At 53.8% G+C, this 12,092-nt stretch overlaps 1 protein-coding gene across 1 annotated transcript in view; it reads right to left on the bottom strand.

Moving 5' to 3' along the window:
• Positions 1–11,829, bottom strand: part of COQ4 (coenzyme Q4) — a 13,606-nt gene extending 1,777 nt beyond the window's left edge. The window contains exons 1-6 of the mRNA XM_078623689.1: positions 11,562–11,829; positions 8,969–9,187; positions 7,937–8,033; positions 3,268–3,370; positions 1,674–1,803; positions 740–833 (exon numbers count right to left, since the gene is read on the bottom strand). Coding sequence (XP_078479815.1) covers positions 740–833; positions 1,674–1,803; positions 3,268–3,370; positions 7,937–8,033; positions 8,969–9,187; positions 11,562–11,811 — 893 coding nt within the window. The 5' untranslated portion in view covers positions 11,812–11,829. The remainder of the gene's footprint in view (positions 1–739; positions 834–1,673; positions 1,804–3,267; positions 3,371–7,936; positions 8,034–8,968; positions 9,188–11,561) is intronic.
• Between the last annotated feature and the right edge of the window lie 263 nt (positions 11,830–12,092).

Below are 12,092 nucleotides of genomic sequence, written 5' to 3' on the forward strand. Positions count from 1 at the left end.
CGCACGCACGCACACACGCACGCACACACAACTACCACACGCGCACACGCACACTGGTACACGCAGGGTGGTGGTAGACACGGCGTCATACGCGGAGAGTGGTAGACGCGCAGTGGTACACACACGGTACACACGGTACACCGCCAACACAGCATCGTACCTTGAACCGCATCACCCACACAGCATCGTACACACGCAGTGCACCATACACCGCGGCATTCAGAGTGTCATACACACAGCACCACACAGCATTGTACACACAGCGTCGTACACACAGCGTCGTACACACAGCGTCGTACACACAGCGTCGTACACACAGCGTCGTACACAGCGTCGTACACACAGCGTCGTACACACAGCGTCGTACACACAGCGTCGTACACACAGCGTCGTACACACAGCGTCGTACACACAGCGTCGTAGAGAGTGCACTTAGTGGTGGTGGTGATGTTGTTGTTGATGGTAATGATGATGGTGGTGATTATGATGGTGGTGGTGATGTTGATGATGGCGGTTAAGGTTGATGATGGTGATGATGGTGGTGGTGATAATGTTGATGATGGCGGTGATGTTGGTGATGATGATGATGGTGGTGATGATGATGATGATGGTAATGATGATGGTGGCGGTGGTGATGATGTTGATGATGGCGGTGATGTTGGTGATGATGATGGCGGTGATGTTGGTGATGATGATGGCGGTGATGTTGGTGATGGTGGTGATGTTGACTTCGTCTCACCGTGATGACAGCTTCAGGGGTCCGAATGCAGCTCCCATAATGCACATGGGCAGCCCGGTGTGCACCGCTTCAAACCACTTCACCGCCACCTCTCCTGCACACCAACACCGCACCAATACCTCACCAACACCTCACCAACAACGTGAGCGAGTGGTTAGTGGCGAGCGAGTGGTGAGCGAGTGGTGAGGCTACCCGTCATGTCCGTGTGCAGGCCGGTGAGTGTGTGCACGAGGTCGTGGGTCTCTCTGTGTGAGTGGTGAGTGAGTGGTGAGCGAGTGGTGAGCGAGTGGTGAGCGAGTGGTGAGTGAGTGGTGAGTGGTGAGCGAGTGGTGAGCGAGTGGTGAGTGAGTGGTGAGGCTACCCGTCATGTCTGTGTGCAGGCCGGTGAGTGTGTGCACGAGGTCGTGGATCTCTCTGTGTGAGTGGTGAGTGAGTGGTGAGCGAGTGGTGAGTGGTGAGTGAGTGAGTGGTGAGTGAGTGGTGAGCGTGGTGAGTGAGTGAGTGGTGAGTGAGTGGTGAGTGAGTGAGTGGCGAGTGAGTGGTGAGCGTGGTGAGCGAGTGAGTGAGTGGTGAGGTTACCCGTCATGTCTGTGTGCAGGCCTGTGAGTGTGTGCACGAGGTCGTGGATCTCTCTGTGTGTGAGCGAGTGAGTGAGTGGTGAGTGAGTGGTGAGGTTACCCGTCATGTCTGTGTGCAGGCCTGTGAGTGTGTGCACGAGGTCGTGGATCTCTCTGTGAGTGAGTGGTGAGTGAGTGGTGAGTGAGTGAGTGAGTGGTGAGTGAGTGAGTGGTGAGTGGTGAGGTTACCCGTCATGTCTGTGTGCAGGCCTGTGAGTGTGTGCACGAGGTCGTGGATCTCTCTGTGAGTGAGTGGTGAGTGAGTGGTGAGTGAGTGAGTGAGTGGTGAGTGAGTGAGTGGTGAGTGGTGAGGTTACCCGTCATGTCTGTGTGCAGGCCGGTGAGTGTGTGCACGAGGTCGTGGATCTCTCTGTATCGCTGCAGCACGAACGCCAGCTCCTCATCGTCCACAAAGCGCACCGGGGCTCGCGTGTCCGGCGTCACGCGCTGCCTCCCAGCCGGGTGGGGGGGGGGGGCAGCAGCAGCATCATCATCAGCATCATCAGCAGCACCATCAGCAGCAGCAGCATCATCATCAGCAGCAGCATCATCAGCAACATCATCAGCATCAGCAGCAGCATCATCATCATCATCAGCATCATCAGCAGCAGCATCATCATCATCAGCAACATCATCAGCAGCAGCATCAGCAGCAGCATCATCAGCAGCAGCAGCATCATCAGCAGCAGCAGCAGCAGCATCATCATCAGCATCATCAGCAGCAGCATCATCATCATCAGCAGCAGCATCATCAGCAGCAGCAGCATCAGCAGCAGCAGCATCATCATCATCAGCATCATCAGCAGCAGCATCATCATCAGCAACATCATCATCAGCATCATCAGCAGCAGCATCATCAGCAGCAGCAATATCATCAGCAGCAGCATCATCAGCAGCAGCATCAGCAGCAGCATCATCCACATCAGCAGCAGCATCATCATCAGCAGCAGCATCATCATCAGCAACAGACAGGGAGAGAGACAGACAGAGTGACAGAGAGACAGACAGAGAGAGAGACAGAGAGAGATGGACAGAGACAGACAGAGAGACAGAGAAAGAGAGACAGCATCATCATCATCGTCGTCGTCGTCATCGTCATCGTCACCGTCATCATCGTCATCATCGTCATCATCATCATCACCATCGTCATCATCGTCATCATCGTCATCATCATCGTCATCATCATCACCGTCGTCATCATCGTCACCATCATCATCGTCGTCATCATCGTCATCATCATCATCACCGTCGTCATCATCGTCATCATCGTCATCACCATCGTCATCATCGTCATCATCATCGTCATCATCATCGTCGTCATCATCGTCATCATCATCATCACCGTCGTCATCATCGTCATCATCGTCATCACCATCGTCATCATCGTCATCATCATCGTCATCATCATCGTCGTCATCATCGTCGTCATCATCATCACCGTCGTCATCATCGTCATCATCATCGTCGTCATCATCGTCACCATCATCATCATCATCGTCATAATCGTCATCATCATCATCATCATCATCGTCGTCATCATCGTCACCATCATCATCATCGTCGTCATCATCGTCACCATCATCATCGTCGTCATCATCGTCGTCATCATCATCACCGTCGTCATCATCGTCATCATCGTCATCATCATCGTCGTCATCATCGTCATCGTCATCATCGTCATAATCGTCATCATCATCGTCGTCATCATCGTCACCATCATCATCGTCGTCATCATCGTCATCATCATCATCACCGTCGTCATCATCGTCATCATCGTCATCATCGTCATCATCATCGTCATAATCGTCATCATCATCGTCGTCATCATCGTCACCATCATCATCATCGTCATCATCACCGTCATCATCGTCATCATCGTCATCATCGTCGTCATCGTCGTGGGTGACCCACGTTGCGGCGCAGGAACTCCGTGTACTCGTGTCCCAGCGTCCCGGCGGGGAGCGAGCGGAGACGCGGGAGGTCCAGGGTGGACGTGGAGATGCGGGGACGCTCGCTGAGACCCACGCGGAGACACGGCACCAGACACATCGGCAGAATCAGGATCTTGTATTCAACTACCGCAGGAAGAATCCGATGAGCCGTGAAGCTCTTTTTACTTGCAGATGTCTCGCTCGGCAACAATGTTACAACGACAAAGTTGCACAAACACCACGAGAGCGGCGCAAAGTACAGTAGAGAACCTCTGGTCACAACCATAATTCGTTTCGATTTAAAGCTCTCCCTTTGATGCTGCTAATCCTGCATAATATACGGGCATAATATGACTTTGAAACTCCCCCCCGCCCACCTCCTACGCATTCCACAAGTAGTGACCAAGCCCATATCTGCATTTCCCATCAATATGCTAAATTCCTCTGTTGATACGCAAATTATTTTGTCAAGGCGCCCTTCCCCCCCTCCAACCCAGCAGCTTAAATATACGCTGCCAAGCCTGGTGGTGTTTCATTCAGACGCTGTCTTTCCGACAGACCTGGTTTCACCTGAGGACGGCTGCTTGCGTTGTGGCCGAAACGTCGTGAGAATTGTATTTTATTATGTTTTGTTTTTATTATTTTATTATTTCCTTTCTACGTGACTTTACCGAAAGAACCAAGAAGGCATAATTAGTTCCATAACTTTGGTCGCAACCCGATTTGGTCGTGACTCGAACCTAATTTTCCCATTGGATTGCGTGTAAATGCGATGAATCCGTTCCAGACTCCTACGAACTGTGTATAAATATTGTTTTTTAGAGATTTTTCAGCACAAAAATAGTGAATTATGCCATAGAATTCACAGTGTAATAGTAAACTAAATGTGGAAAACATTGAATAACACTGAGAAAACCTTGAACAACAGAGAAAACGAACATTGCCGCGTCAAGGTTTAGAATCGTTCAACAAGATGAATGTTTCGTCTGCTACATCAGTCTGTCGATTCTTGAAGAGAGAGAGAGAATATTCGCGTGAGCAATTCACGTTTCTATTGAAAGTAAGTTAACAGTAATATTTGGGTACAGTATTGCTTTTGGAAGCATTCACCGTAATATCGTGTGAACGTTTACTTCACCGCATCATCATCGTATGAATGATGCGAAAAGAGTTTAACGGGTTCTTACGTTGGCGATTTACGTACTCGGCGCTTTCGCTCTCTAAATGACGGTTTGAACAACAGGAAATTTGGCGCTTACAAAAAATAAATGGCGCGGAAGGAGAAATCGACCGCGGCCGTGTTTGATCGCCATCCGAGTTTGTGTTCGTGACCAGATTCAAAAATTAACCCGTAAAAACAAAGTTTTTCACTCTAAATCCTTTATATGCGTGGCGGCTAGAGTCCTCTCGTCCTCTGGCTTGAGATGGCTGCCACCTATGGGTCAGATGATTGCATTGCACCATTCAGCAATTGGTAATTAAATATAATATTTCTGTCCTAAGAAGTGTAACATTTTGGAAAACAAATTCACGAACATTAATTGTCACGCACAACGAGTCTGTGTGCAAAATGTCAGCTCGATTGGATCACGGGAAGTGGGTTAAAAAACGACCGAAAGATTTGCACGGTCCTAAGCAAGCAAGCGAACTTAATATAAAGGATTTAAAAATGTCGTGAATTTTATCGTCGGAACCCGATTTGGTGGTGGTCGGAAGCGTTCGTGGCCAGAGGTTCTACTGTACAGGACATGTAAACACATCAGAGGTCGCAACCGGGTACCCGATACCCGTACCCTACCCGATACCCGGCTACCCGTACCCAGTCGGGTACGGGTAGCCGTTTGCGACCCTGGTGCGGCCGGGTACGGGTAGGCCGTGAGTCACTGGTGAGTCGCCGTTTGTCACTCATTTCCCAACGTCTTGTCTCTTCTCACAATTCAAGTTCCTAGAATCAACCCACCCGCGCCTGCAACGTGGCTTCATCCCAGAGGTCGCAATTGGGTATCCGATACCCGTACCCTACCCGTACCCGGCCAGGTACGTGTAGGGTACGGGTACGGGTACCCGTTTGCGACCCTGGTGCGGCCGGGTACGGGTAAGGAATCAAAACCCGTTTGCGACCTCTGGAACACATCACCCGGACACTTCACAAACACGACACTAAACCATCCCCCGTCCTGCCACGGTAATGCCCACAATGAGCTCCTGTGTAGCTCTTTGGGGCCGTCCATAAATGACGTCACGCACCTAGAGGGGGGGGGCGGGGTCAGACATTTGTGACGATGTGTGACGAGGGGGGCGGGGGGGTTTGAGAAATGTGACGTCACATCAAAATGCGCAACTTTAATGAATAACTACAGACAACGCGTTCTACTTAATTAAATATACTTTGTAATAAATGTCTTCTCCTACAACATCAGAGTGCAGCGCCACATTAAATGCGCACACTACAATGACAATAGTTTTAATCGATTTGAAGCGTGTTTTATTTTCAAAATGTAAATATGGTTTTGGGGGGGGCAGGAGCTTTGTGACGTCACATTCGAGGGGGGGGGGGGTCTGACTTTTTGTGACGCCGTGTGACGAGGGGGGGGGGGGGGTTCAAAAATCGTCCAAAATCACGTCACGTCATTTATGGACGGCCCCTTTGTCGGAAGCGACTCTCTGGGTCACCTGTGGACATCCACAGCAGCCAACGGCGATCTCGATGTGCGGCTCAACGTGGATGGGAATAAAAACCGGAGGGGACCCGGAGCGAGACTACCACGCGACCCAGTCGGTCCCCCGGGGTATTGCGTCGTGCGGCGGGAAAAAAAGAGCAATCCACGGCTCGTCGGATTCCTCGGGGGTGAGTGCGATGACGAGAGAGCCTGCATGCGGTGCGAAGGGACTGGTGGCCACAGGGGGAGTCAGCTGTGAGTGCGAAGGGACTGGTGGCCACGGGGAGTCAGCTGTGAGTGCGAAGGGACTGGTGGCCACGGGAGGTAATGGCAGGGGGAGTCAGTTGTGAGTGCGAAGGGACTGGTGGCCACAGGGGGAGTCAGCTGTGAGTGCGAAGGGACTGGTGGCCACGGGAGGTAATGACAGGGGAGTCAGCTGTGAGTGCGAAGGGACTGGTGGCCACGGGAGGTAATGACAGGGGAGTCAGTTGTGAGCGCGAAGGGACTGGTGGCCACGGGAAGTAATGACGGGGGAGTCAGCTGTGAGTGCGAAGGGACTGGTGGCCACGGGAGGTAATGGCAGGGGAGTCAGTTGTGAGTGCGAAGGGACTGGTGGCCACAGGAGGTGATGACAGGGGAGTCAGTTGTGAGTGTGAAGGGACTGGTGGCCACGGGAGGTAATGACAGGGGAGTCAGTTGTGAGTGCGAAGGGACTGGTGGCCACAGGAGGTGATGACAGGGGAGTCAGTTGTGAGTGTGAAGGGACTGGTGGCCACGGGAGGTAATGACAGGGGAGTCAGCTGTGAGCACGAAGGGACTGGTGGCCACGGGAGGTAATGACAGGGGAGTCAGCTGTGAGTGTGAAGGGACTGGTGGCCACGGGAGGTGATGACAGGGGAGTCAGCTGTGAGTGTGAAGGGACTGGTGGCCACGGGAGGTAATGACAGGGGAGTCAGTTGTGAGCACGAAGGGACTGGTGGCCACGGGAGATAATGACAGGGGAGTCAGCTGTGAGTGTGAAGGGACTGGTGGCCACGGGAGGTAATGACAGGGGAGTCAGTTGTGAGCACGAAGGGACTGGTGGCCACAGGAGGTAATGACAGGGGAGTCAGTTGTGAGTGTGAAGGGACTGGTGGCCACGGGAGGTAATGACAGGGGAGTCAGTTGTGAGTGCGAAGGGACTGGTGGCCACGGGAGGTAATGACAGGGGAGTCAGTTGTGAGCACGAATGGACTGGTGGCCACGGGAGATAATGACAAGGGAGTCAGCTGTGAGTGTGAAGGGACTGGTGGCCACGGGAGGTGATGACAGGGGAGTCAGTTGTGAGTGCGAAGGGACTGGTGGCCACGGGAGGTAATGACAGGGGAGTCAGTTGTGAGTGAAGGGACTGGTGGCCACAGGAGGTAATGACGACAGGGGAGTCAGTTGTGAGTGTGAAGGGACTGGTGGCCACGGGAGGTGATGACAGGGGAGTCAGCTGTGAGTGTGAAGGGACTGGTGGCCACGGGAGGTGATGACAGGGGAGTCAGCTGTGAGTGTGAAGGGACTGGTGGCCACAGGAGGTGATGACGACAGGGGAGTCAGCTGTGAGTGCGAAGGGACTGGTGGCCACAGGAGGTGATGACAGGGGAGTCAGTTGTGAGTGAAGGGACTGGTGGCCACAGGAGGTGATGACGACAGGGGAGTCAGCTGTGAGCGCAAAGGGACTGGTGGCTACGGAAATGTTCGAGGAGGGAGCGTGGTCAGGCGAAGGAAGAGGCCGCTAGAGTCTGCCGGCAGGGCGAGCGTCCAGAGTCAGCGAGAGTGATCGAGAGGTTGGGGGCGTGGCCCCGTGTCGGTGTGTAAGGGGGAGATGCACGGGGCTGTCGTGGTGAGGATCTCCGCCTGATGTCAAGTGAACGCGTCTTCAACAAAGTGCCATCTCAAGTCGTCGTCACACGATTAAAGATCCCCGGCTCCCCGGGGCGTGCCGACCGACATCAAAGTCACCTGAGAACGCGCCTCCCTTCCTCCGTGTCCGCCATAGCGCTCCGAAGTCGACGCAGCGCGGAGACCCCGGTGGTCTCGCTCAGCACGGCCACCATGTCTAGACAATCGTCGGGCGTTCGTTGAGGCCACGGAGATGGGCGGAGAGGGGGGGTTACGCGACACAACATTCACACCTTCTTGGTTCTTTTGGTAAAGTCATCACGTAGAAGGGAAGTAATAAAATAATAAAAAGAAAATACAATTCTCACGACGTTTCGGCCACAACGCAAGCAGCCGTCCTCAGGTGAAGACCAGGTCTGTCGAGAAGACAGACCTGTTTTATTATTTTATTACTTCCATTCTACGTGACTTTACCGAAAGAACCAAGAAGATGAATCCCTGCAGTCACCAAAGCTTTAAATCGAAAAAGAGACAAGACGTTGGGAAATGAGTGACAAACGGTGACTCACCAGTGACTCACGGCCTACCCGTACTCGTACCCGGCCGCACCAGGGTCGCAAACGGCTACCCGTACCCGGCCGGGTACGGGTAGCCGGGTATCGGGTAGGGTACGGGTATCGGGTACCCGGTTGCGACCTCTGGGGTGGACCGGCCCCGAGATGACCGGCAGGCGAACGGCCGATGCCAACACAAGACTCACAATCGGGTTAACGAGGGCTCCGCTGTGTAGCCGTTGGCGGACTACTGGTCAGCGAGCGTCCCGTGAAGCAAGCCGACACGAGGTGGGGGTGGGGTGGTTGACACCACGCCCGGACGTGCCTTCCTCCGCGCAGTGGCGGACGATCCTCGTGGCAAAAGCGGCTACAAATGTGGCTACAAATGTAGCTACTGCATATGTGTAGTAGCTACTACCCGTACCCTACCCGATACCCGTACCCTACCCGATACCCGGCTACCCGTACCCGGCCGGGTACGGGTAGCCGTTTGCGACCCTGGTGCGGCCGGGTACGGGTAAGGAATCAAAACCCGTTTGCGACCTCTGACCCGTGGCTACAGGCCCTGCGCATCTCCCAGCCGTGGCGCGAGGCTCACCGTGGCGGTAGGGGTTGTAGAGCGACATGAACGCCGACCCGGCCGCAAGCAAAGCCCTCTGCTGCGGAGTGATGCGTTGGTGCGTCGGGTAAAGTTTATCGGCCTCTCCTCCTCCACCTCCTCCTCCACCTCCTCCGCTTCCCTGATCCTCGCGAAGTCTCCTCGCCTCACCCGCCTTCTCACGAGCTCCCGGCGCCTCCGTGTTGCCATTCCACACAGCTGAGAGGGGTGGGGGGGGGGAATGTAACGGAAGCTAATCTCACACGCCACAAGACACACACAAGACAAAGATCCCCCGTATCGCCTTTAACAGACTGTAGGGGCAAGTGCTGTTCGCGAGCACCTATGAAGGCCGGAACGGCACACGAGGGGGTGGGTGGCCAGCACCACGCCCGACCGCCTTTGTCTCCCCCAGTGGCGATGTTTACTACACACCGCACCAGGTAACTGATTTGAGGTTGAGTCAGCCTAGGGGGAGGCCGAGGACCGGTTCAGATGATCCGTCACCGGTGGTGTTGGTGGTCGTGAGCGGGAATTGAACTCGGGTCACAGCCAGATACGTAGCGCTAACCGCGGCGCCACCGCTCCCCCGACCAATACCAATCAATACAACCGTCACTCGCCACGTGGTGATGACGGTGGCATCACCACGGCGCTTGTGCCAGGCTAGGTGCACTTTGAGGCTATCACGTGAAGTGTCGATGGCTCTCTGCTGACAGGAGGTCACAGGGACAGACCCAGCAGGTGCCATGGGTTGACTGAGATGACCGGTAGATGCACCACCAGCTGTAACCCCCTGCTGTGCCAGGCTAGGTGCAGGAGGTCACGGGACAGACCCAGCAAGTGCCATGGGTTGGCCCACTGAGATGACTGGTAGATGCACCACCAGCTGTAACTCCCTGCTGTGCCAGGCTAGGTGCAGGAGGTCACGGGACAGACCCAGCAGGTGCCATGGGTTGGCTGAGATGACCGGTAGATGCACCACCAGCTGTACCTCCTACTGTGCCAGGCTAGGTGCAGGAGGTCACGGGACAGACCCAGCAGGTGCCATGGGTTGGCTGAGATGACCGGTAGATGCACCACCAGCTGTACCTCCTACTGTGCCAGGCTAGGTGCAGGAGGTCACGGGACAGACCCAGCAGGTGCCATGGGTTGGCTTAGATGACCGGGAGATGCACCACCAGCTGTACCCCCCTGCTGTGCCAGGCTAGGTGCAGGAGGTCTTGAGACAGACCCAGCAGGTGCCATGGGTTGGCCGACTGAGATGACCGGTAGATGCACCACCAGCTGTAACTCCCTGCTGTGCCAGGCTAGGTGCAGGAGGTCACGGGACAGACCAGCAGGTGCCATGGGTCGTCTGACTGAGATAACCGGTAGATGCACCACCCGTGCCCCCTACTGTGCCAGGCTAGGTGCAGGAGGTCTTGAGACAGACCCAGCAGGTGCCACGGGTTGGCTGAGATGACCGGTAGATGCACCACCAGCTGTAACCCCCTGCTGTGCCAGGCTAGGTGCAGGAGGTCTTGAGACAGACCCTGCAGGTACCATGGCTGGCAGATGCACCACAACCTATGCCCCCCCATACTGTGCCAACTCGCTGCGTTTTAGCCGCCCGGAGCCCCACTCGTTGTTGTGAGCACCGTCGCTCCTCTGCCCTCCGTTGTTGTTTCTGGAGGAGAGCGACTGCCTCCAATTTCCCAGTAGCAGCAGCAGCCACCCCGACACACACAAAACAAAGATCCCCCGTGTAGCCTCATACAGACAGTCGAGACAAGTGTTGTTGGGGACCTATGCAAGACCCTGTGCCCTCCGACACAAACAACAAAGATCCCCCGTGTAGCCTTAACAGACTGTAGGGGCAAGTGCTGTTAGCGAGCACCTATGAAGGCCGGAACGGCACACGAGGGGGGTGGGTGGCCAGCACCACGCCCGACCGCCTTTGTCTCCCCAGTGGCTATGTTTACTACACACCGCACTAGGTACTCATTTAAGGCTGAGTCGACCTAGGGGAGGCCCAGGACCGGTTCAGATAATCGTCACTGGTGTTAGCCGTGAGCGGGAATCGAACCCGGGTCGCCAGGTTCATAGCGCAGCGCGCTAACCGCTACACACACAACACAACACACATAGACACAACACACACAAACAACACAAAACACAAACAACACACACACAACACAAAAACTACACAAACAACACAAACAACACACACACACAAACAACACACACGACACAAACAAAACACAAACAACACGCACAACACGCAAACCACACAAAACACAAACAACACACACAAACAACACACACAACACAAAAACTACACAAACAACACAGACACAAACAACACACACACAGACACAAACAACACACACACACACACAAACAACACGCACACAAACAACACACACACAAACAACACGCACACAAACAACACACACAAAACAACACACACAACACATACTAAACAACACACAAACAACACACAAACAACACACAACAACACACAACAACACAACACACACCACAAAACAAACACAACACACACCACACACACCACAACAACAAGAACAACGTCCCAGCGGCAGTTACCTACCGCGTGCTGACCGCGAGTAGTAGGAGTAGGAGGATGAGTAGTAGGAGGATGAGTAGTAGGAGGATGAGTAGTAGGAGGCAGCGGAGTTCAGGATCCGCGGCCTCGCGAACGTCTGAAGGCCGCTGAAGGACGCCATGTGCAGGAGGAAGTGCCATGGGGGAGACATCACGGTGCCCCGACACGCGGAACAAAAAAAAAGGTTCCGGGATTCGATGCGATTTTTTGTTCCGGCACATTTATATAAGTTCATGTCTTCTTGGTTCTTTCGGTAAAGTCACGTAGAATGGAAATAATAAAAATAAAAGATAATAAAATAAGAATTTTTTTTAAATATTATTTTATTATTTCCCTTCTACGTGACTTTACCGAAAGAACCAAGAAGATGAATCCCTGCAGTCACGAAAGCTTTATATCGAAAAAAAAAATCTATATTTATTTAAAGTTGCGCATTTTGATGTGACGTCACATTTCTCATCCCCCCCCTCCCCTAGGTGCGTGACGTCATTTATGGACGGCCCCTTACGAACAGAC

This window comes from Lampetra planeri, unplaced genomic scaffold, assembly GCF_965212315.1.
Source record: "Lampetra planeri unplaced genomic scaffold, kcLamPlan1.2.h2 scaffold_376, whole genome shotgun sequence".
In the NCBI taxonomy this organism is placed as follows: domain Eukaryota; kingdom Metazoa; phylum Chordata; class Hyperoartia; order Petromyzontiformes; family Petromyzontidae; genus Lampetra; species Lampetra planeri.